Here is a 26,659-nt window from a genome sequence, read left to right as displayed (position 1 = left end):
TGTCCAGGGAATGGCAGCCTTTCACTTGTGTTCATCCACAGACCAGAACCGCGCACGCGTGACAGGGAGTTACACACTGCCAGCGGTTTTCCTTTCGGAAAAGAGGTGAATAGCCCTTCTCCCCAAAGGGTGGCAGAGTCAAGAAGTGGAAGAGACTCTTTGGAATCTGTTTGAGCTGTACAGACTCCATATGGCCCTCAGGGAAAGGGCACAGGACACTCACAGCAGTGTCTGAGGAACCAGCAACTTGTGATGCTGTCCTAAATTATTCTCATGCTGCTCAGCAACTGAAAAGAAAATGACTTCTGTTTAGATCTTCTCTCTGGTATTACTCCAAATGCATAGGAAGAAATAAAGTCAGGTAAAGATGCATGAGGCAAACACATTAATTAGTGTAATTACTTAAGAAACCTACTTTTAGATTTTCTTTCATTCTCTCCTTCTTTAAGCAAATATTCTCATAGATCTCTAATGCCATTATCTCCCTACTTCTATAAATGCCTTTCTGAAAAATTTGGCAGGCACAATAATGTTATCAAGAAATTGAACAGTTCAGAATTTATAAATTTCAGAAATTTGAGGCCATTAACTTTAGATTTTCCTTCTCTAGAATATATATATAATAACTGCATGTGAAACATTTTGAGGTCCTGTTCCTCTAAATCTTCTTCATCGCATGGAAGAGACTGTTCTTCATTGCTGATCTGGAGTTAAGTGTCTGGGTGTTGGTGCATGGAAATAGTTCTAACAATTGAATTTTAATCTCTGGAACAGACTTGTCTTTTCTTGCTCAATTTTGTTTTTTTTTACTTCAGTTATGTTTCTTTCAGGCATGTTTTAAAAAGATCAAAAAATTAAAGTCCTTTTAAAATGTGTTGGTTCCAGTTTGAAAGAGTAGGAATCAGGAAGATCAACATGTGAAAAAAAACGTTGTGAGGCTATTTGAAAGCAGTAGGTCAGCTTGTATTTTTGTTTGATCTTACCAGGTTCCTGTTTCAGTTTATTCTGTAACTGATTAATAGGTGGTGATAGCTTCATGCTTTCCTAACAGTTCTGGAAATAAAAGCTCATTTTTAGAATGCCTGCTTATAAAAGAGATTTATTGGGTGAGTAGAGAGTGTTTAAGGTCATCTCTCAGAAATCCACACCAGGAAAAAGTAAAATGTAATGAAACTTAGAAATAGATATAAAATCTTGGCAGCTAGGAGAATAAGGGAGGGACCCTTGGGGATGTTTTTGTACGTACAAGTCGGCTGTCCAAGTAGAATCCTGGAAATTTCACAGCTACGGAGGGTACAATAGTTCATTAATATAACCTGCTATTTTTACAAGCTTGGAAGCACCTCAGAGTGCTTCTGAAAAATAAGAGTTTCAGGAAAAATAATGAGTGGATGTTCTCCCCACCTCTACTTGCAAAAACATTACTATTCAAGATAAAAGTGATGTTGCATTACATGGAAAACATCCCCCCAAACTTCAAAATAGTTTAGAATTCAGTGGAAATAAATGGTATCCTTGTGACTGTCTTGTTCTTCGAAATTGTTTTCTCTTGGGAAATTTCTGATGTGTGAAAAATCAGTGTATTTAATCTTCCCTCTCCTGCACCTCACACTTCTAGTTATCCCTGGTTTGCAATAGGACCAGATTGCCTTTTATTTGGAAGGCCTCAGATGCCATCACACCTCTTAGATCTCAGTGCAACTTTGTCCATGCTGCAGAAGGTATGTGTGTGCAGCTGCTATTTCCCTGAAATAGAAATGTAAAATCAGACTGAACATAACAACTAAGTAGATGTAGTGTAGTAGATTGACGCTGACTCATGTAGGAGATTTGAGTTAGCTTTTTTGGCTGGTTGGACATAGGCTTTACCTATTCCTTCATACAGAAGACAGACAAAAACTAGCAGTAGTTCTCCTTCCTCCAAGGATTGAAGTTGTGTCCTCACACATCTTGGAGAACCTATAGGAGGCTTTGTGGGAAGTCTGTGTTTGGGTTGGTTACATATGAAACACTAAGTTGTTTTGATGACCTAACTTAGGTTGAAGTTTAACCTTGCATGTGGCAGGAATGCCATTATGCCGACTCAGTTAGAGTTTACACTGCTCTGGTCAAACTCTAAACCACTGCAAATGCCATGTGCACATACCAGTGTACCCCCAGCAGCCGCATTCGATACAGACAATTTGTTTTCATAGTTGCTGCTAACTAGTTTGTGAAACCATAGTCTTCCAGGGGATGGCAGTGAACCATTTTCATGTAGTCCAGTTGACTGCAGAATCTGTACATGTTTAGAGACAGTGTTTGTTAAGGTACATGTTTTAAAACAATGTTTGTTATTTCATTTTATCTAATGGATTTGTAATGGTAGGCTTGGTTTAACGTCTGGAAATCTTTGCCGGCCGCTTATAAACACAGACAACTCTATTTATTTAAAGCCGGATGACCAGCTTGTGTACGGGCCAGATGAAATACTGAGATGAGCCAGGAGCAGAGAGAGGAATTACTCGAGGTTGCTTACAGCCTGCTCTGACCCATACTTAATTTGCAATAAATAATAGCCATTGAAAGCAATGCTTTCAGCTGCCTTTTTTGCCCTTACGTGTTCTCTTTCCCTTGTGCAGGTGTGAGGTTTAGGCTATGTGGTGAATTATATTAAGTTTTTTTGCCTAGTTGTTTTAATTCACATCGCTCCCCCCTGTGCTTTATCATGAGCTTTACCCTCACAAACACTTGGGAGGAAAAGTGTGTGACGTTTTTTTGGAACAGTGCTGACTTGTGTCTTTGAACTCCCACTTGAGATGGAGAAGCGAGCAAGACAGCTTGATCACATAAAATATTAGCAGTAGAATATACTGGGAAAAGGTCTTGGGAGATGTCACAGATCACATTCAAGGAGTGCGAGTCATTTTAAAGGTGTGCATTTTGAATGCTGTATTGATAGCAATGTTTCCCAACAAATCTGGAAGAAAAACTGATGTGCATTTTTTCTAAGAGTTACTGGATGTTTTAAACATGGGTTAAAGCTCAAAGGATAACAAGATTAAGGAATATACAGCAGATTTGTAAAATATTAGTTATATGCATGCCCAATCATCTGCTTTTCATTCTCTGCAGGACAGAGATGTTTTTCTATTCTCCCTCCCTCTCCTTCACCAAAATGGTGTAAGGGACAAGACCTTAAATTCCTAAGAGGTGTTTGCTTCATTTTAGGAGTGTTCAAGTAGTTTGGAAGTTTAAAGACATTTTTGCTTAACAGATACACGATGTTATTTATAGTTGTTTCTAAAACAACCATTGGACAAATAAGATGAAACCAACTAAATTTTCACAATATGAGAACAGAGATAGACAATATATTTTCAGTGGTGCTTGTACCATCATCCTAAAGAATGAATAGTTTGGAATTAATTCGGTATCAGAGTGTTAATCATAGGTAGTTGTTTTATGTGTGAGTTATTGAACATTTCCAGCTTTTTGTTCATAGCAAAAAATATATAACTGTTACAAATTCTTTGGTCAAAATATACTAGCCCTGTAGTTCCTCTGTTAAAGAGGACTAAGTAGTATTCTCTTATTTCCCTTTTTAGTTTTAATGGTTGTAATTTGTAGCAAAGAATGTTACTGTTTTCTATGTACTTTGTTCCTAGCATTTATTTGCTTTCCCAGCTTTCCTAGGAACTGCCTGTTATGAGTAGTGCTGCCAAACTTGTAGATGCTTTCTTTTGAAGTAAATGCATAAGCGTATGTATATAAATTGCTTAATAGCCTATTTTTGCATTTACTTGCTGGAAAAATCCTGCAATATACAAATTAGGTCCTTACGGAGTCCACATTAAGGAACAGGCACTTCCCTAGGTTGGTAGGTACCTCCCTAGGCTGCACATGTGCAAATTCTCCCTTGCTTATGTGTTCTGCATTTCGCTGTGTGCAGAGGTTTACATTCACCAGAAAGGGTGGCCATCCACCAAAACCTTAACATTTTCCCCCCTACTTTTTTTTTTTTTTAAAAAAAGAAAAAAAAAGCAGCTGTATTAAAAAAAAAAAAGAAAGAGGAAAAAAAAGAAGAAGTGTCTAGATGTTGGGGGGTTATTTTGACCAGGTCTCTGGTCTTGTGAACACCTGTGAGCAGCTCTTAGAACACATCCTTTGGTGTCCTTCCATTCCAAAAGAATCCAGTTTGTTCATTTTTAGGTGACCTCGTGATGTGAACTGTAAATGGAGACAACTGGAATATTTCAGAGGACAGTCCTGATCTGCACCAAAACGCTAACAGAAATATGTCATAGACTGGACTCACAGAGTCACTGAGGCTGGAAGGGACCTCAGGAGGTCTCTTGCCCAGCCTCTCTGCTCAAAGCAGGGCCAACTAGAGCAGATTGTTCAGAACTACATCCAGTCAGGCTTTAAGTATCTCCATGGTTAGAAACTTCACAACCTCTTTATTCAATCCATTCCAGTGTTTGACCTTACATTGAATTTCCTATTCATTTTGTGCCCATTGCCTCCCATCCTGTCACAGGACACCACTAAGTCTAGCTCCATCTTTTTATGCTCCCCTCATCATGATCATTGAGGAGATCCCCTCTGAGCTCTATCTTCTCCAGCCTGAACAGTCCCAGCTCTCTCAGCCTCTCCTCCTATGGCAGAAGCTCCAAACCCTTATCCACGTTTGGGCTTTTTGCTCCATGTGCTTCTATATGTCCACGTCTGTCTTGTACAAGGGAGTCCAGCACCGGACGCAACACTCCAGATCCTCGGCACTGTCGAGGGCTGCCACGTTGGTCAGCTCTGATCTCCACTGCGTAAATCCATGCTGAGTGCTGCCAGTCTCATTCTTGTTAATACATTTTGAAATGACTTCCAGGAGAATTTGCTCCATCACCTTCCCAGGGATCCCAGTGAGGCTGCCCTGCCTGTTCCCTGCACCCACCTCTTGGGATGTCCTTGAAGATGGGAGTGACATTTGCTTTCTGCCAGGCCTCAGGAACTGCTCCTGACTGCCATAACTTTGCAAATACATTCCTTAGTAACCCTTAAAAATATCGTTATTACAATTAAAAATTTTGTTTCCTTACCCTTTTAGAGGTGAAATTTGGTTGCCGTTTCATAGCTGTAAATTGCTACTTTTTAGATGCTAGTATCAGTGATAAAACAGTTACTGGTAGTAAAAGGCATTTTTATACCACCATGTGGTTTTCTGTAAATAATTTCCACGACTTAAACAACTTTGGATATTGTTCTTCTGCTTATACTAGGGAAGGGGAATGTTGAGCACATATTGCAGGAATTGAAAATGCTCCATAAAATAAAAAATACAGCTTATGATCAAGTTTCATTTCTATAATAAAAATAATTTGCCAACCTTGCTCTCTATAAATAAAATAATACTTTTTTATCCTAATTTTTATCTAATTAAATTTTACTTAAAAGACAGAAATCAGTAAAGATAGTATAATGTTTCTCAAAATTTCCAAAAGAAGACAGAATCTTTCCTTTCTTGTTTTGAGACTTAATTATATCTTTGTCTGTAAATTAGTATCATAAATAGAATCTCATGTTTGTCATTATTTCTTCCATTGATGGCAAGTTTTCAGTTCATTAGATATCTTTTTCAGTTGGTTAACTCCTTCAGTGCTTGTTCCTACCCTTTCCTTAATGGTCACTGATGCTGGGGGAAATTTTGTCTATGACTAATAAAAATAACTGTTTTTATGTTCTCTTTGCAACAACATCATTAAAATATTTGTAGGCATACCCTGTCTAATCTGAGCCATCTTTTTATCCATGGAAATGTGTCTCACTCAACTTTTCCATGTGATCAGACATTTTTTGAAGAACCTGCATTCACAGCATTATTGCTGCAAATATATTCTTTTGAATTTTCTATTTCTTATTTGTACATAATGCGTTAGGATCTTTTTATGGATCATCTAACAGAATGAAAGCATTGTCTTCCTTGCTGCTCTTTTTGTTTCCATTTCCATCTTCACAGAGCCAGGATAAGGGCATAATTATTTTTTTTTTCAAAATCAAAAAGTTATAATCCCAGGAAAACCATCCACTTACTGCATTGTGAGAAACTGAAACGTAAAGAGAGATCACACTTACACACACCTGCGCTGAGCTATTTGATGTGTAATAACTTGATTTAAGTTTCAATCTTATGGATTGAATGGAAGCTGCCAGCTTCTTTTCAGGCCAGAACAGCAGCAGTGGTGCTGAAAGAGTCCAGAGCAGTTTCGTTCTGCTGCTCCTTGACAAGCAGATAAGCAGCTATCAAAGTACACGTTTAAAGATGTAACCAGAAGTCTGTCCTTAAGAGTCCTGAGCTGGTTTCAGAAGCAGTAACATGGTGACAATAATCACAGTATTCCATTTATTCCTAGCAGCAAAATGTGGCAAAACTTGGGTTGTACAGCAGCCCTTGGAGGAATGGATCTTCCTTTCTCATCCTGCATTTACCAGGTGGTAAAACAATATGCAAGTACGAATAAAAGAAAAATGTGAGTAAATTAGTTTTTGTTTTCTGTTTCTTTTAGGACTCCTCCCGAGTGGCTTCGAGCAGATTTAAAAGGTATGAAATCTTTGTACTCGACACATTCAAAAGTTTTGTTTGCACATTTAGATCTGCCAGAAATAAAGCTGGTTAAATATACTGTCTACTTGTAGTACAGGCCATTGCACTACTATTGTACATTTATAATATGATTTTTGATTACAGCAGCCTTACCAAACCCTCTATGTTATGTTGGTATTTTAAAATAATTTCAGCTGGTATTTTGCTAGGTCTCATTAGTGCAGAACAGTTTCCTAAGTAAAAATCTAACATTATTTTTGACTGTCGTGACCTAGGAGCCAGCTTTTCCACAGTCAAGGTGTATGAACCACATCATTTGAAGTTTACTATAGGAACATAATTTTGTGGCTTCCTATGCTAATATTGAAAGAAATTGCTATGATTTCTGCTGAAAAACTACTATATCAGTTTTAGGGAATACTGCCAATGCAGCATGTCATCTTCTGCTTGTTACATGTTTGAGCCAACTGAGGCCCTGGTCATGGCTCAAGTTGATCAGTCAGAAACACATTTCAGATTTCTCAGAGCACCTGGCCAGAGTATGAGATTTTTGCCTATGTGACAGCCATGTCACATGGCTGAATTAATTCCTCAATTACTGCAAAAATTCAATGGTAACATGACGAGGTGAAACGTTTCAACTGAAATAAGACACTTGTCCAAATAGTATTTTTACTCAACACACAAGTTCATCTCTTTTTGATATCCTATATTCAGGAAAGTGAGGAAGTGCTTTCTTCATTTCTGTGTGTTTCCTGGTTGCAGAGGCATTTGCCAAGAGCACCTGCAGTTAACTGCTTTCCCTGGTGTATCATGTACTCCTCAGAAACATGGTCTAGTGAGGCTTTGTAACCTGCAGCTTCTTTTGGTGTCACTTTGCCATAGCAGAATATATAGACTGTTTTCATGACCTTATTTTCTATACAATTTTCTGATGGGTATCTCATTAATCAGGCATGTTTTAGTTCAGTGGCCATTTCAGTTCCTTTGCAGAATTTTCTTGCTATTTTTACCTGCAGAATACTTAGCTCTATGTCTTAGTACTTGGCGGCTTTTTGTAAACCTTTACCTTTACTGGGTTCACATGCTGCTATACATCATATGTGAAAACTTGGTTGTGTGCATCAGGGATAGTAATAAAGTTTGAAAATCATATGGTTATTTCAATTATATACTGACTTACTTGAAGATAAGCTGGTTCTGATTAGCATTGCTAAATAGGGAAGTCCAAAGCTGGGAAATACTAAAATTAGACTTATTTGTTCAGTCTTCATTTGGTTTGCTTTATTTATGATGTGCATTCTGCATTCATGAACTCTTCCCCTGTGGAGCTGAATCATATTCAGGGAGGCTCATACTCACTGTGAGCTGCTGTCCAATATTTTCTTCATTATGTGGCCTTATATTTTACTCAAGGCATAGTCTTCTAACCTCGTGTTGAAAACAAATTGTTCCTTTGAGGTCAGCATGGTACCAGTGGGCAATATCCAGCTGCTTTAATCACAAAGCCCTCATTTATTCTTGTAAACTTAGAGACTTATTTGCCTCTTCCAATTTGTGCATCAAGTGGAAGTCCTAGAGAAAGCAGCCGGTTCTACAGTAATTCTCATTCCTTGTAATGTAGATCTGACCTGTGTACCAAATACCATGGAAATCCCCCAGAAACAGAAAATGTAGCTGTGCGATTACAACTATTTCCAGAATGTGTATGTTAAGATGCTGATGATTATAAGCTTCCTGAAGACTCTTAACGTGTTCAGCTTAATGTGCTTTTAACGGTTTGGGTTGTACTTAGGGTTTCAGAGCAACCTGAGAGCAAAGTAAATTCCAGCTCACTTCAAGATCCTATTTAAGAGTATCTGTTACTCATAGAAGTTGATCAAGATTTTATGGCTGACCTTCAGAGGCAGGGACAGGCCCTGTTAGACTTTGACAAAAGTCTGATGAAAAAAGATGAAATGAAAGAAGAAAAAAAGGCAACATTTTCTTAAAATCTTTGGTTCTGTTATGGACCACAAGGAAATGATGCATGATTTGTCAGAAATCTTGAGATAATTTTCCCTCTCATCATTTACACCTCCCCATCATTTGGTTTCTCCGTCTTCCTTAGTTGTTCCTCACCAGAAGGCACAGCGCTTCATCTTCCATCTTGCTAGTTTCCATTTTCTAGTTCAGTTAGACTCCCTGTCCTTTCTTTCCCACTTTTTCATATGTTTTCGTATTTAACCATCGAAGTTCTTGTCCTCTCTCTGTTCTTTCTCGTGATTTCTTGTTTTTTGTTGCATCTCCATCTTCTCTTTTCCCTAGTTATTGATCCGGCCCATGCCTCTAGTAGCTTTCTCTTTCCTTCTGGCCCAACTGTTTTCATGTCCACACTGAGTTACCGAGCCTCTTGGACCTAAAAAGGGAAGTGAAATTTACCCAGAGCAGAGCAGATAGATCTGTGCTGATTCACATGGAATTGCAATCCTTACAGTATGTTCCAAGGCTCAAGGAATTGCACAGACTTTACTACTTATTTATCTGACCTACTGGCTACTTTGCCTTATATGGAGGGTTGAACGTTTATATGACATTTCTGAGAACCATGTTTCCCTGCATGCCCATTGACCAGCAGACATGTTTACAAATGAACTGCTGGCTGCCGTTGTCTCCTCGTGCAGTAATATAAATAAAACTTTGTCACGAGGATCTTAAGCTGTGTGTCTTTCTTCAGAATTTACTTCAAGAATTTCTGTGCACCCCAAAAATTTCCTTAGGAGTTTCTACTGAAAACAGCATAAAATATTTTCAAAAGAAAGTGCTGGCTCTATTGTGATCTCCTATGGTCCTTGAGGATCTCCTAGAGCATTGCCACGCTCTCTGGCATTATGCTTGTACGTGACATGTTTATGAGCGTATTTGGGAGAGCTCTGGCTGGTTGTTTGTGCTGACTGTGAGCTACAGGTGATTGAAGTGTCTTCATGCAGGTACATCTCTGTGGCAAGAGCCCATATCAACTTCCTCATCTTTAATCTTTCCCTAAGCTTTTCTTAATAGGATATGCCTCACCTCGGCTATTCAAAGCTACTATTACAGTAACTGGGTCTACCAGTTCTTGTGCTGCTTTGGGAGTAGTTGTTCTAAACCAGCAGGCAAATTGCCTTGAATGCCTGTGGTTTTCTGACTGAACACTGATGCTATCACCATAGTTGGTGCCATCATTGATTTCTCAAACAAGTGAATGACACCACTGTGTTCTGTGAATTGAAATACGTGAGTTTATTTTGCATACAAACATATATTATGTTTCTCTTTTGTAAACTAAAAAGCAAGTAATGGCAAAGCAAGATGCGTATATGGCATAGAAATATTTTGATAACTACAGAGAGTTTGTTTTAGTGGCTTATTTTAAAGACTTCATGAGCTTTGGTGCTATTTTGCTTCTCAAAGCAAATGTTTTTAAAAGTCTTACATTGAAAATAAAACCTTGCAAATCAGGGTGTAAAATAGCTCGGAAGATTTTTGCATGGTTCATAGATCAGACAGATCAGGCTGGATCAGTTTACAGAAAGAGGTAGATTAAAATCTCTTAGTGATTCAGGGGAGTGTTCCCCTTGTAATTTCTGCTTATTACTGGAAACAAATACAACATGGTATGTCTCACGGACAAAACATCAGACTTTTTTCTCCTCTTTTGGAATAGTGGTGCACAGTGAACGGGTAGAGACTCTGCCCCCTAATTCGAAAGGACTATACTGTGCTCTAATTAATTTTTAAACTCTTGTATGAATGGTAAATGAGAGATTAGTAGCTCCTAATTGGAAGTGCTGTGAAGGAAATGTTAAAGCTGTGCTGAAGTTCTTGCTCAGTGCTTTTAGATTACAAAAAGTCTTAAACGTTACATTGGAACAGCTATTGTGCAAAAATGGACACTTAAAATGGACAGAGGTTATTCAGTTATTCAATGTCTTGAGGCACCCAAGAAGACTGGGCATGTCTTTTCTGACATTTCTTGACCGTTGTATCCCCTTTTCAGCCGATAGTGATGCTGTGAAGAAGCTTAGGGTTCATTTCTAGAGGAGTTTATGGTGGCCTGAGCTGGGCCTGGTGCCGTGGCTCCGCGTCCCTTGTGCAGCAGCAGGGCCAGCTGGACAGGGTGGTGCTTCAGGGAGCCCCTCTGGCTCCAGGGCAGCCTCTTCCCTTCGCTGGACAGCTGCTTTGCTGGATCTGCTCCTCGGATGGCTTCCTGCTCAACCACGTGAGAGCCAAAGCCAGGACAAGCGGAGCGGAGTGGACATGTGCAGCCGCAGCGAAGACGTGACTGCCCTTCCTCAGCTCCGCTCCACGTGCCATGAACCTGCCTTAAGCAGTCCAAGGTAGCACAAGTCCAAGGTAGCCTGGTTAGAGACAGGCTTTTGCTCGCTCTTCCAAAAAAGCCATTAGGAACTGGCTGGGTTTCAGTGACATAATCAATTAGGGCTCTCCAGGTCAAATACACTTGCAGGAGCCTGGAAATCAAAGAAAATATGCTGTAGTTGAAATCAATGAAATCTGGTGTTTTCTTTAAGGAGTTTTAATTGGATGAAAGTGCCATTGCTTTTGGACAGTGTCTCAGGAAAACACTGAAAGAGACTCTTGCTCCAAAGAGGAAGCAAGATTTATTGCAGCATTCTGTAATACTACCATCAACCTGACCCATTTGTGGGTGCCTGATTTTATTTCATTTTAAAAGAAATGACAAGAACATCATTCCCAAACCAAACATTCTGTCTAAAAGTGTAGTCAAATACTGTGAGGCAGATTAATTTCATTAGAAATGTTTATTTAGAACAGCCAGGCTCCCTTCCACATTTAAAACCAAATCATCTTAAGTTGCAAAAGCATTTTCTGTTTTCAGGAGTCTATTTGGGGAATACACATTTAATACAAGGCTGATGATAGTCTGCTGTCCTCAGGCTTTCTTTTATTCCTTACCTTTTGTAAGATTCCTGGGATCTGTGGACTGCAGATTGAAATGTGAAGTTAGTAAACTTGCACTCCGTTAGGAAGCAGAGGAAGCAAGTTTTCATTTGCAAATTTTCATTTCAGTCTCAAGCTAATACTGTCTGCCTGCTGTTGCATACACTAAGGAAAACACAGACTTTCTGAGGTTCTGCTTTTGCTCCACAGAGATACCTAACTTGGGCTGGATTTTTTTTTTTTTTTTTTTTTTTTTTGTGAAGTGTAGACTGCAAGTTCAGTGATGATGTTGTCCCAGCTGAGCTTTCTAGGTCTAGAGCTCATAAAACGATGTTGATTCAGAAGACTAAAATTCCATTCTTGGTGAAAAAATATGCCTGCCATATCCCAAATTGTACTTCTTGTTGCTGCTGTGCTTCTTTGGTCACTGGCTGGTTATAAAGGCAAATTAATGAACCACGTCTATGTCAGACTTGTTGAAAGAAAAGGAATGTTTGTAGGGTCTTCTCCACAGTGGAACAGAAGAGAAAGTTTTTGAATGAAAGCCTTGGGGATTATACAGAATAATCACAAAACTAAATTTCAGTATTAATTAAACCTTCCTGTCCAGTTATTTTTGCTTTCAGCTTTCCTATAGGTGCACCTGCCAAGATCTGGAGCTGAGTTGAGATATTCCAGTATTGGCAAAAGGAATCCTTTTTGAGCGAGGAAAAATTTAGTGGATTTTTTGTGTGGTCTAACCTTGTGACATTAACAACATGCAACAACACGTCTTTCAAAACGTTAAATGATCTAGGAGTTATAGAGTTAAGCTAAAATATTTCTCTTATGTTGTGTTGCAACATGCGTATCCGGTCCTAGCAATGTTTTTTTTTTTCTTTTTTTTAATCTTCTAGATGAAGAATAAACAGTGCTAAATATGGTAATAACATTAAGCTACAAAATTCCTTACAATTGTGTCAGTGTGCCTTGGAAACTTCACACATGCTGGAGCAAAACAATATTTATATCCATGAAAAGACACATTCTTTTGCCAAAATATGCCTGCTTTTGATTTGCAGTGTATCTAGATATGCAGATTGTCAGCAGGGGTTTTCTGGAGTTATGAAATGCATAGCTCCTAAATGAATACATTAATGACATATTCTCCAATGTTTTAAACAAAATGCTGTAAGGATACTCATGGTCTTTTTCATTCTAAGTACAGTAGAAACCCATTATATACCTTCCATTTGTACAATCAGTCTTTGGCTATTTAGATGTATATTATATAAGTAAACTTTTTTTTAAAATGGATTGGAGAGTGAAAAATCTTTGTCCTTCTGCCTTGTCTGAAGATATTTTTTTCTGCTGCTCTTAATTATATATGCTTCTGTTGCTATGCGGAAGAAAATAGCTAGCAGAAAAGCACTCTGTTAGATTTGTGAATTCAATAATTTTGACTTCTAATACATATATTTTTAAATTATCAGTATTCTTGTATATAATGATCCTCTTCCTCCATAAACTTTTCTTTTTTAATTAGATGGCAGTGTCTTAAGATTTCCTACAGTGCTCCTAAAGGAATAGGCATTATCTAACGCAAGAAATCATCACTAGTTAATGATTGACTGCCTACCAGCTGAGCAATGGCAAATTAGTGTGCACCTAAAAATATGTTGAAATGGCCTAAATTTAACATATTAGGTCACATAACTTTCCCCCTTTGGCTTCTGTTCCTATTCCTTACAAGGGCATATCCATACTTCCTGAAAAGTCAGTTGATTTGTGTAGGCTTCTTAGATTTTGGACATATACTTGTTTTTCCTCCCTTAAGTTATTACCTACTTAACAAGGCTTTTGGTATGCACGTTGTTGTGAGGCTTTCCTTTTTGAAATAGAGTTGTTCAGCTTGTTTTTTTTTTAATGTAAGACTTTTAATACTTTAAAAATAAACTATGATAACTAAAAATACATATTTGTAGTTGACTACCAATATAACGACAGCTGCATTGCCCAAGTATTCTTCTCAGTAGTGTACTTGGATTACAGTTGTGTGTCACTTTTCATTGCAAATGTGCTCTCAGATGCATAAGCATATAAACACCTAAGTTAATAAATCTATATTTTAACTACTTTCAAATATTCAGGCCAAACCTATGTAGCAAGCTGTTGGATAAGCTCATTGGCATAAGCTGTTGGGTAGATGAGCTGTAACTCCAGGTCAGGACTGCTGAAGGTGGGGGTGAAGGGAAGAAGAGTGAATGGTGCGGGCGGCAGAAGGAACTCAGAAGCAATTCAGCGAGGTGATTGGAGACTTTCTTCAAGAGTATGGGCACAAATACACCCTGGGAAAGAGGCTGCAGAAACCTGAGTGCCTCCTGCAGTCACAGGACTACCAAAGTGCGAGAATAACTGAGGTGTGGTGGGACAGCTCGCCCCGCTGGAGTATGGTGATGGACCAGTTGATACAAACTCTTCAGGGACGATAGGCAGAGGGGATGAGGGGGTTGCCTTCTTTGCAAAGGAGGAGAATGGACATAGGAAGCTCTTCTGTGGGACAGCTGACAGGCTGGTTGAGAGCTTGCAGGTCAGAATCAGAAGAGAGGCCTGTATGGGGACAGTGTGCATAAGGCTTGTTATAGGCAGAGCAGAGTGTGAAGTGGGGATGAAGTTTGCTTTAAACAAGAAAATTCTCTTCAGTCTCTCTGCCATCTGCTGGAAGGGCAACACGGTGAAGCCCAAGCAATCCAGAACACTTCTGCAGAGTGCCAGGCTGTCTGCCTGATGCAGGCAATAGATGGGCCAACCAGGAGTGATGCACAACCAGATGTGCCCTTCTCGGACAAGCACGACTGTTTGGGGATGTGCTAATCAATGGCAGCCTTGGCTGTAGCCAGAGGGTCTTTAAAGGGTCTTCCACAGGGTCATTAACCCAAATATTGAAGCATCTTAATTTAGATTATTTTCAGGTATTGCTGGTCTTCTGTGGTAGAGATTCAGTGCTAGAGATGATCCAAAGCTTTTTTAGTTATTACATTTGTGCTATTTAAATTAGCCCGTCCAGAAGAGAAGAGCCTTCACAGAGAAAAAAAAGCACAGTACTCTCAAATGTTGCTCTAGGAAAATTGCAAGCTACAACGTACAGTCATAAGGAAATTATATTAATATTGGTTGTACCTTTAGGAAGTCTAGTGCATGACTTTTGAGGCAATGAGTTCAGTGAGTTGTCAGTAACACAAGAGATAGAAAATAAGTGCTCTGCAGTTTAGACTTACCTACTGAGTGCCTTGGAGAGCACTCTGCAATATTGTTCCATTTTGCTAAAAGTACAGGTGTCTGCTTTCTCATTTATTTTTACAGCACACCTAATGCACCAGAAGATGATGTTGCAAGCAGATACTCTCGAACAGACAGGACAACATACAGCAGATACAGCCGGGACGCAAATTCTTCTGGGAATTCTGTACCAAGTAACGCTTTGGAAAAAAGGATTGAGGAACTTGAAAGAGTGAGTAGCAACATATATACAAGCAGTATACCTCTGAAATAAATGATCTTTCAAACTCACTGGGGAAATGCTAAGTAAAATATATAGAAGTGGTGCTAAATACTTAAATAGATACTTTGGGGTACAAAAGTGTATAAAGAATTAGACTGAGAAGAATATGAACTTCTTAATCACCCTAAATTTTTAGTTTTGATTTGGTATAATAGTGAGGAGCAGTTGAGGTAAAGGTAAAATGCTGTAAGGGAGCTGTGTGCTGTGTCATTTCTTGTACTCACCTCCTAACATACCAACACCAGCAAATAACTTTTGGGGAGTGGTGGGAAGAGGTGGGTTGGCTCCCTGACTGCTGGAAAACAAGCAAGTGTACTTCTTGCCTGCTTCTTTGGCAGATTTTAATATGCTGAAGTACTATAAAATTTGTTACCTTGGTGTTCATTGAAATTTTGAGCAAATGAGATATATTTTTAAAACAAATTTTCATTACTCTAGAAAATCTTAATATAAACAATTTTGGAAAAATGTAATAAATTTTGAGTTTTTCACTTAAAACTGATTTTGCTTAACATGTAGTCTCTGTAATCTATTACTAGTCTTTCTTTCTTCTTTTCAAATGGATTTTTTTATGTAGCTTCCCAGATATCTTTGAATTCTTATGGATAAAAGTTATTTAGATGGACCCTATTTTTGGACAGGATGAAAATAAAGCATATTCTTTAGACATTACCTCTTTTTTTTTTTTTAAGACTTAGGGAAGCCTGATTTGAGTGAAGTGCTTGTCCAAATCATTTTTCTTCTAATCATATAATTGTTAGTATCACAGAAGCAGAGGACGAAGGTACCTTTTTTTTTTCTTGTATCCCAAGTCCTGATTTGTTGAATTCCTAAGATGTAAGTGTCTCACTGTCAAATGTGTCATTTTTTTCCTCACATTCAGGCCCACAGATTTTACAATGAGTCTTCATTTCCTTGTTAATCACAATATAAAACAAAATTCTGGATCCTAATGAAAAATACCATATAACAAGTTTGGGAGTCCTTAAGCTTAATTATTTCTCTTTGGGCCCAAATCCAATTTTGCATTCATGCTTAAGATGGAAATTAATTAAAACGTTACCTCTGGAAACTATCACACAGATTTAGAGTGGGTAAAATGTTGTCCTAGACATGTCACCCATTTGTTACTTGAAATTTATCTGTGGGTTTGACTTCCTGTAGAGAAGGAATTACAGGTAAGAGTTTTTTGTTTGTTTGTTTATTTTTAATAGTAACAACTTAAAATTGTCTCTTTTCAAACAACATACTATATTTGGGACTTCAGTACATGTTTTTCTTTAGGAGCTTGCAAAGGAGAGACAGGAAAATGTGAGATTAATGAAGATTACGCAGGACAAAGAGGAGCTGATTGGGAAGCTGAAAGAAGAAATCGATTTATTAAACAGAGTAAGGATATATGTGGTGCTATATAAAAAGGATAAAAGGGTCTGTATTCTCTGTGCTTTTCTTTACTAACCCATATCCACTGCTCAAGGCCAGAATAAAATTAAGTAGAGCATGTTTTGTACTTGTCTGTCTAACTTCTCAGGAAAAACGTAAATAAACGCTGTTTTTCTTAGGTGACTTGTATTTATCATCATTAATGGGTAAAGAAGCTGTGTGATTGGAGTATCTGAATCTTTCTGTTGCTATAAGTGTTTGTAGAAAAAGGCTTTAAAAGCATGCATTGTTTGCTACCTCTTCTCTCCATATTCAGTAAGTAACATACTACACAATTAAGTTGAGTTTTTGACTGTTAGTATTTTTTTTTCCCAGGTCTTGTTTTAAACAGACTTGTTATACTTTTCATTTCACTTTAATATATTCTATTCCATTTCATAATATAGTTTATGTGATCTTAGTCTTAAGTGCGTGATACTTTGACAAATTTTGTCATACCGTATTGTTCATTCCCAGCTAAAGGCAGAACAAGACACGGGAGAGGGGACTGAACGAGCAGCCCTCGTGCAAGGGGTGTAGGCAGGAGAAGAGGGGTAGAGGAGTGAGGCATACATGGGAGTAGGACAGGATGAGAAACATTAAAGTTAGTATAAGATACTAAATAAGTTTAGGCTTGTCCAGTTTTCAGGGCAAGCTGGAGCGCTTCTCTAAAGCACGAGTGACTTTCTCTTGCACTCCTTCACAGAGCCTGTCCAGTGCAGGGGTTGGACACACCAGGGGAATATGGTTCTACTATTCTAATGCAGATCTGCCTGTAAAAAATCAGCCAAAAAGATTCAGAACAGGCTTTGGTCAATCCAGCAGTGAATGGAGACAGTAATGCTCTTGCATAGTGCTAAACATTTCATTTTGCACTATTCAATTTTAACAAAGTTTATTGGTAAGCCTGTTCAACGGCCTTTAGGTCCATGGTGGTTTCTAAAAGAACTCAGAAGGGTTTCAGAAACTTTTCTTACTATATCTGAAGGATGATGTCCTCAATAAAATCCATCAAATGTCAGAATAGAGATGGCCTTTGACCATTTGTAGTAAAGTCAAACAGAGTCTGTGCGCTGCCTGCATTGGTACGTAATGGAAATTTCTGCTTACTGTATGGTAAGAAAATATAAAACAATATTTAGTCCTTCCAAAAGATGTTCTTTACATTAAAACCTCTTTATTTTAAAATGACTAAAAATATACTCCTCAGTGAGATATATGAAGTCATCGCTACTTCATCTCTTTAAATACAGAAGAGAAAGTATTTTTTTTCTCCATCGGGTCAACATTTATTGTAGTGTCATCTGGTAGCTTTATTGTGGTATGACTATTCCTGTACTGGCTTTTCTCAAGAATGAAATAGCTGCCTTTTGACATTATGACTAGTGTAAAACCTGATCTTATCAAAATTTCAAACCAACATGACCCAAATGATGTTTCTACTAAAACAGATAGGATTTTACTTTCTTTTAGAGTAGTTGTTGCATTTATGACTGCTTTTATAGTGACTATCTGTGTGGATTTGGAAGGAAGAGAGATTTACAATATTAATGATGGGCATCGACGCTGTGTATCGTTATCATTAGAGGAGCACATCGAAGTTAACGTGGCCGTCATTTTGTTTGCCTAGGGTTTGGCATCGTAACTGAGACAGGAGAGCCGGCACTTGGACATCTGTCCATTCTTTGTAGAACGTTATTCTTTATTCTCCATCAGGATTGGATACTTTAGCATGGAAAAATGGTTGTGAGCCTCAGCCTTCAGTTAGATAAGGGATGCCCTGTTAGCTAAACTTTCCATAGTATCTGGAGAAGTCTTTAGAAAGCTTTGCTGGGAAGGAACTTCAATGGAAATCTTGAAATTTAGCCTACACATTCAGAGGACTTCTCTGTCTTTTCCTTCAGCAAAAAGTGGTGTTGTTACCAATCAGGTTACACAGACATGGAAATAATTTCAAAGAGTCTAAATAATTTAAGATCTCCATTGTGTTGCCTAGCTTTCTGACTGCTCTGTGCGGTGCATGCGTAAGCACAGGGAACTCAGACAAATGCTGCTACAGGTTTTAGTCAGTGCAAGTGGTGCACGAAGGCATCCTTCACTGGCAAAGATCTCACCTGAAAAACAAATTTTTCCACAAATTCTGAGAATTTCTTGGCAGACTTTACCTCTCTTTAGGTAAATTATGTTTTATAATAATAAAAATTATTTTATTGATATCAGTTCAGACTTCACAAAGTAACTTAAAGAAAATCAATGGCATTTATATAGAATATCAGGAAAGGCTTTCTGCCATAAATGTCTTTGTTTCTTTCCAGTAGATCAGCCACTTCTTAAATTATGTCTACCACCTTTATAAAAAGAAAGGGATAATGGGTTTATAAAATCCTCAACTATGTGAAGAGAAAGGCATCTCAAAACATTTAAATATTTGTAAGCTAAGTCCAGCTGGTGACTAGTTTACCCTTGGTGATGTCTGGCCTCACTGAGATGTGATAGTTAGCTGTGTGTTTGGAGAGAGTCTATTAATGAGGATTTACAAGCCAATTAGTGAGTTTTGTAGTCACTGGTTCCCTTGGTATGTGAAGCCCAAGCTTCCTCCCATTGTGTTCCTTTTTTTACTAATAAGTATAAATTAAATTAAGATAATAAATTTGAATAACAAGCTTTAAATTCCAGACTGTCAAAAAACACATATCACCCATTATTTCTACAGATATTTAAAATGCATTTCATTATTATTACTGGCTTGTATTCAAGAAACTCTTACTTGGAGTAATCTTTGGAATGTTATTCTTGCAGTATAGACATTTCACAAACTTCTTATTTTATTTTGCGTAAATTTCAGATATGTTTACATAGAAGCCCTTTAAGCAGGCTTTAATTAAGACATCTAACAGGTTAACAGAGAGCTCAAACACAATATTAGGCAGAACAGAGAAATTATTATTTAATAGGAAGAGTATTGCCCCTTCCATCTAATTATTTCCCATTGCTGTGCTATGGAGCTGAACTGCATAGGAGAGAAAACAGAGGATGTTTCTCACAATTAGAGCATGAACTGTAACTACAGTGACTTGTTTTATCATGGCTTCAGCATGAGTAGATGTTTAAGCCACTTGTGTCTGTAAATTTCAGAATAGTTAAATGCTATTTCTGGAAGCCATCTGTACTGTGATGCAATTTTAGGCAAAGGAGAGTATGTACTAGTGATTTCTTTATTGCACATACAGTGCAATAATACAGGTATCGCAGTATGGTTTTGGGCAAATCAAATTGCCAAATCACTATTTCTGTGCTTTAATTGGCAAACTGAAGAGACTTTTAAAATCAAAATACTGATTTTTAAATTCTCTAAATCTCTAAAATGGACTTTTGGAATGACCCCACTAAAAAGAAACAAGGAAATTGGCTTCTTATGTCAAATAATCACTTGACAAATTAAGGGCTCAGGAGAGAATATCGTTTCCCTACTACTGTTCTATGTTTATTTTAGCATGGCAACAGTAGGTATTTGCAGACTTCAGTGCAAAGGTAGCTAAAATCCCTGATCACAAATCCTAGTCTGTGTCTTTTGTCTGCCAGTACCTCTCCCTGGGGGTCACTCCTTTATTTTATTCAGTATTTAATTTCTTGTTCTGCTTCTTTCATGTTCTTCCTACAGTAAAGCTATATTAATTGGAGCGTTGAAGGACATTTGGGATGAAGTAAGCACTCGGCAGCAGTGTAGGTAGAAGGTGCAATATAGCTTTTAATATTTTTTAATAGAAAATTGACAAATGGGTGAACATGACCTTTCCTGATTTTTATATATTTAATTTAGAACACAGAGCAAACCCAGTAACCCTTATTGCCATCACTGCCATCACCACGTAGTGCTGCATATGTGCAAGTGTGATTGCTGCAGAGAAGCCCAGTCTGGGGAGCAGAAGCAAGAGCTAGACAAGATGCTCTAGGCGTATGCCAATACAATAATCACATCCATCCTATTTTGGTTTCCTGTTGCATTCATTCCTTCTGTGGCTCCAGTTTTGATTATATGTTTTCACTTAAAGGTGCATGAGAATATAATATTATTGTTTTGTAATTATGGTAACAGATGGAAGAAAAAATATAGTTTAGAAGAGTTAAGGATAGTTACCTTGAAACTCAATTTCCTCATCTTTCATTACATCGCATCTTCTTGATATTAGAGCTGAGGTGCTAATTGAGAGATGGTATTCTGAGAAAAGTTTGATTTTTTTTCCTTTTTTTTTCCTCTCACAGGACCTAGATGATATAGAAGATGAAAATGAACAGTTGAAGCAAGAAAATAAAACCCTGTTAAAAGTTGTAGGACAGCTGACAAGGTAGAAGATTCAAGCCTCAATGAGGAAAGATTTTTTAAAACTACTGATTGAATGTTAAGGTCAATATAGTAATACTTCCTGTGTTGCAGTCTGTTAAAATAACTGTCTTTATATTTATTATTAGGAAACCAGATGGATGTTTATTTTCATAATACTTTCTTCTTCCTTCAATGAAATTGCATCAATTTGGTGGTATATCTTTTCAAAGGAGGATATGAATTTTGACATATTTCAAAACATTAAGTACAAAATTGTTTGGGTTTTGTATTTTCAGATTACACTTGGATAATTTACAGTAGTTTGAAATTCATAGCACCAAGATCACTTTCAGTCTATGTGGGTGTATATTTTTTGAATGAATGGAAGCAATAGATATAAGCTTTGTTTACACAGATCCAAAATATATATTTTGGGAACTATTTCTTTTTTTGTTTGTTTAAGCAGCTGTAAAGTGGTTGCCTTCTTACTGTTGTATAACATTTTGCAGATTGATTACTTGCTCTAAAAACTCCTGTATGTTGAGGTTTTTTTTACTGTATCTGAAAGACAGATAATAATAAAAAATAGCTTTTTTTTTCCTGTATAACAGTATTCTGGCAGAAGGGGAAGGTTTTATTAAAAGAGAAAAAAACAATATCAGCATTAATGAGTTCTTAGAATCATACTGAAGTTGTGCACTGTAGTTTATCTTAAGGCTTTTGCGTTAGCAATGAAATGCAAGTTTTCTATCAAAGAATAATTTTTTTTGGTGTGTTGAGAAGCCTGGAGCTTTGATTTTTGTAAAGACACTTTTGTAAGACACTTTTATCTAAATCTGTCTTCTTAAAATTTGTAGTGATCATAATCCATGTGAGTTTTTTGATGTTTTCATTTTTTAAGCTGAGTCAAAAATTGTGTATATAACAAAAGAGGGGTGAGTATAAGTGATTCGTGCCCTTTCAAAATGGTTTAAAAAAACCTTTTATCCTTGATTTTAAACTAACAGGGTGTTTAAAAAGTGCCTGTTTAGATGTTGCAAACCATTTATGTTGATATACTGAAGCTACTACAGCATGATAGTACACAAAATTTTCTTTTTACGTAAACCACAGACTTCAGTAAATAATTCTATCCTTAAAATTCATGTTAGGCTGAGATATGCTGTACTTGATTTCATGTTAGTATAGCACAAATTTGATCCCCAGTCTAAATAAAATATATAAATCATTTGAGTCAGGAGACCAGAAGTGAAATCATTTTGTAGGGTTTTTACTTGTTGATTTTAAAGTTCAGTGTTGGAAAATGGCATGTGTTTCATTTTTGTTACTTTAAAACTTAAAGGGCAACTTAATTATACAGTGGTGATCATCACTTAAGATTTGCCAGTTGCTTCCATAATTTCCTATTCTTAAACTTCAAATCCAGGAATTACTGGTACATATTGGATACGTTTGAGTATAGACTAGCTTATTCTAGATTTGTATATTCTAATAAGGAGGAGACTTTCGTAGTTTTAAGGTATTTTACAAGACACATTCCAGGAACCCTTGAGGTTTTCATTTATGGTGGAAGAGATCCTATAGAAGACCATTTAAAACCTTTAATCCTGTGGTTTAAATAGTGTAAGGATTTTGCATAGGCCTTATGAACTCTGATATTCACCACTGAATAAGGCTCTTAATAATAGTCAAGCAATAACAGTCCCTTAATTTATCACTGTCTTAAAATCAGAAATTTAACATGATAAAAAATACATTTCTTTGAGATTCAAAAATGTTACTTTCTTCTGTGTGTACTAGATAGGGAATGTACTTCTTATTAGATATGAGGCATGGGGAGTCAAAAAATGTAGTGTCATCAAGGAAATGAGACACTGAAGCATCTATGGACAGATATTAACGCAGTTATATGTGGGATGTTTATAACCTGTATTCCATATACATATTAACCCAAAGGACAATGACAGCAAAGAAAAGAATTTCTTGTAATTGTATTTTCTTTTCTTGGTATGCACGCATATTGACCAAAGCTTCGCAGCAAAAATTCCAAAATTAGAATTCCCTTTTTAATCTAGATGTCCAGTTGATGGGAATATTTCTCTCATGGCAGAAGCACTTAACGATACCCTACCCTACCATGAAGAGGTAAGGGCATAGGAAGTTTCCAAGTCTTTGAAAAGAGCAATGCTTCAGCAAGAACATGAGAATTCACAAAGTGCCTCAGGACTTTAGTGTTGCTCTGTAATACTATACAGATACAAAACTCTTCGTGATCTTAAAAATTTCTACAAATTGTATCTTGAAACACAACCCTTCTGCTGAAATTTCTTAATATTTAGAGAGTTTGAGGGAGAAAAATTAATTCAATAATACAAAGTTAATTGTAATTTATTTTATCAGCTCTAGGGGAGATCTATAATAATCTCCAGGAAAAAATACTTATGTAGACTACTAATACCCATCTAGTTGTTACTTGTCATGATGTTTTTATTTCATTAGGGTATCCTTATAGTGAAGCTCAAACATGAAGTATGTTATTTTTTCTTGGATGACTCAAAGGAGTTGAATCACCTTGCGAGCAATTTGCTAACACATGCTCACTTGCTCTGCAGTCCAACACCTCGATTGTTCTTAATTATGTAATTTTAAAACAGGGACAGTAATTAGGCAAGTGGGAACCCACCTCAATGGGGAAGGCTGTGTATTTCCGTAATGAATGTGGCTATTTCTATAACTAGATTTCTATAACTAGAAATACCCACATATTAACCATATGGGTAAATCTCTTGAAAATTCCTGAATTTATAATTTCAACCAGACTGCAGAGGATCTAGCATCTGTGTTTCTTGGAAACCTGAGTCATCTATGAAATTTAAGCAATAAAAGTATCTCCATTGACTAAACTAATGCAGCAGTATTTTTTTTTTCAAGGTCCTTTAGTAATGAATGATATCCAGTACATGTTTTGATCATGAAAATGATGGTCACACACTCTTGTATAGAGAACAAATACTATGTCCTGATCTGAAGGTTAGAATGATGCAGAACTATTACACTGGTAAGATGCATTAATTTATACCCAGAATAGAAGATTAATGATACTTAAATTTTGATGTTTTTACAAGGAAATCCACAGTTGCTCTTTTTCCATTTTAAAATGATCAGATTGCTGTGATTAAGTTCGATGTTATGTGAGGTAGCAATGTAAGATGAAGGGTGTTTAGTTCATTTTTTTAAAAAAATGATGAATTCACAGCAAAGCTCTTTTCAACATGCCTGTATCATTACCACCTGGAAACTTCCTACCCTAAGAGAGACCAGTAGAGATATTGAAGATCCAGTTATTTTTAAAACTTTCCTATGAGGGAAGAGGTACACTGAGTTCAGCCATGGTTATTTACAGCTTAGTTGAAATAAATCAATATTAGAAGCCAAGTTATGTAAAGGTGGTTATTGGGGGAAAAAAAAGCACACAAATTATAGCTGTAGATATAATCAACATGTTACTGAGCTTGAGTTCAAAGACTTCTTGATGGAGATGTCAGCTGAGTCAATCCATTCTCATCAGTATTAATAATCATAACAACAACTTAAGAAATCATCAACAACTTAAGAAATTTTTGCTGCTACCAGTATCTGCTGAGACTAAGGAGCATAAAGGAAATGAAGATAAAAGTAAATACTCTAAATGTTGAAGTGCCTTGTGTAGAAGTTTTAAAAGTTTAGCTAAAGATGAAACAGATGAATTCTGGAGATCTTGTCACTTCTGGCAGCTCTCTGCTAAGAGTTCACTGCAGATCTTTTTCTGCCCATCATTCTGATGTTGATGACTGCATAAGAAGCATTTCTACTTCTGTTATTCAGCATTTCTTCAGGCCTACTTAAATATATTGAAGACATAAAGGATTTTGATGTGTATTGGATGTAAAGTCATGATCTTCAACTATGTTAATTCAGTGTAGTAAATCTCTGTCTCCCATTTCTCCTTGTACTGCCATAGGTGTACATTATCTTGTTAATGTAACCTTTTTGCTTTTATTTCTAGATTTATGGTGTACTGTTTTTGTCCAGGGTTATAGCTAGTTGTGATTTTTCTGTTCTGAAAAAAAATGAAATAGTTTTCTTCTGAAAATAATTTTGTAATCATAAAGCTGAGGCAGTTTTTTTAAATATCCATTTTACACATTTAAAAGGTTGAAGCATCATTAAACTATAAATAACTAAATGTTGGTTTAGTTTTGAACATTGTGATATTATTTGTGATAATATTAGTTTAAAATAAGATGTTGAGATACTTATTATTGCAGGTAAAAAAAATGCTTTTAACCTAACAATAAAAACCGTGTGCCTTTTTCCAAATAAAACAAGGTTCTTTTTAATCCAGTCTGATGACTTACTTACTGTGTTCAAAGGAGAATTTATATTGTCCAACTACAGTGATTGACCACTGGCTTTGTCATCAGTTGTGAGAAGCTCCCAAACAGAACTGCTAGAAGGTTATGTACATTTAGGTAGATATGTATGTGCTTTGTGTGTGTATGTGTATTCAGATTCTAATCTTCAAGCACACTCGCAAACAGGAGAAATCCTCCTACTTCCACCGCACTAGTTTTCACTCGTTCTGCCTTCAGGAACTTAACACCTTCCCTTCAGTCAGCCAGACAGAAATGACCTTTTCTCATCCTTCAAAGATTTAAGTTTAGCTTTTCTCAGTTTTATACAGTTTAGAATATTGACTGAAAATAACAACCTGAAACATAACTGCATGAAACCATTCACTCAACACCCTGGTCACCTACGATAAGGTGTTAACGGCCATTTGCATTTACAGTGTTTAAATTGTTGGATAGATTTGGCTCAGGATTTTATTACTCCTACAAATGATGTCCTTTGCAAAAGGCCAGTAGCCTTCAGATTTTTGTCTGGTTTTAAAATCTGGAAGTATTTTCTTTCTTGGAGAAATCTGGAAACATTTTCTTCCTTAACGCTTTGGGCATTTTACTTTGTTCAGTCTTCTTGGGAAGTTTTAGGTCCAAGTACATAAGCGTGTGTTCTGTTCTTCTGCACTTACCATAAAATAACTGTCTGATCTTACACTGTTGTTTTCCTTCTGAAATGCTCTACCTTTTCTCTCATAGCCCATCTCTTCATTTTTTCTTCTGCAATTTTGATATCTTCTTGTTTCCTCTGTTTTACTAGAAGCTTCAAGTGGTATCTGTGAGACCTAACGATGTCAATAAGGTAAAAATATTTTTTGTTCTTTTTTTTTCTTTTTATTTTTTTCAAACAGAAAACAAACTTTTATATACCAAAATTTTCTTATGTGGTGAGTAATTACACTGTGGGACCTGCTGCAGTATGAAGTTGTTTCGGGATCCTGCAGTTTTGAGAGGGATTGAATATTGATGCAGATATAGAGGACCTCCAAAGATATAGTTACACTGCAAAAAGATTTGTAAAGGTTCAACCCCCTCCCTAGCTATGAAAAAGCAGAATGAACGTGTGGAGGAATGCGACAGATAGATAGATCTCCGAAGGGCGCTGACACAGAAAGCGTTTGGACAGGCGTCCCCCACGAGGATGGCATTCTGAGGTGCTTCTAGCATTCCCAGATAGCAGCAGTTTCGTGGTCTTTGGCTTTTCCCACCCACGTTTGCTCGCTCGAAGTGGGGAGCTCGCAGGCTAGGAGCTGGCAACGCGTCGAGCGAGGCGGCCGATGCCGGCGGTCACTTACACTCAGCATTCCTGGAGCGGGAAGGGAGCTCTCCTCGCACAGCCCGTGTCCCAGCCGCTCGCGCTGGTGTCTCGCTAAGGATTTCTGTGCAAGCATAATTGACTCAAGGCAGTTGAAGCA

General features: G+C 37.2%; 1 protein-coding gene across 1 annotated transcript in view; it reads left to right on the top strand.

The window, feature by feature from the left end:
- Positions 1-21,307, top strand: part of PAWR (pro-apoptotic WT1 regulator) — a 66,865-nt gene extending 45,558 nt beyond the window's left edge. The window contains exons 3-6 of the mRNA XM_088531213.1: positions 6,540-6,574; positions 14,861-15,008; positions 16,344-16,448; positions 20,745-21,307. Coding sequence (XP_088387339.1) covers positions 6,540-6,574; positions 14,861-15,008; positions 16,344-16,448; positions 20,745-20,831 — 375 coding nt within the window. The 3' untranslated portion in view covers positions 20,832-21,307. The remainder of the gene's footprint in view (positions 1-6,539; positions 6,575-14,860; positions 15,009-16,343; positions 16,449-20,744) is intronic.
- Positions 21,308-26,659: the final 5,352 nt, after the last annotated feature.

Source organism: Tinamus guttatus, unplaced genomic scaffold (genome assembly GCF_059628265.1).
Source record: "Tinamus guttatus ecotype Peru unplaced genomic scaffold, ASM5962826v1 Tinamus_guttatus_pri_ptg000399l, whole genome shotgun sequence".
NCBI classification, from domain to species: domain Eukaryota; kingdom Metazoa; phylum Chordata; class Aves; order Tinamiformes; family Tinamidae; genus Tinamus; species Tinamus guttatus.
Note: the sequence above shows the minus strand (reverse complement) of the source record. Positions and strands in the feature narration are given on the sequence as shown.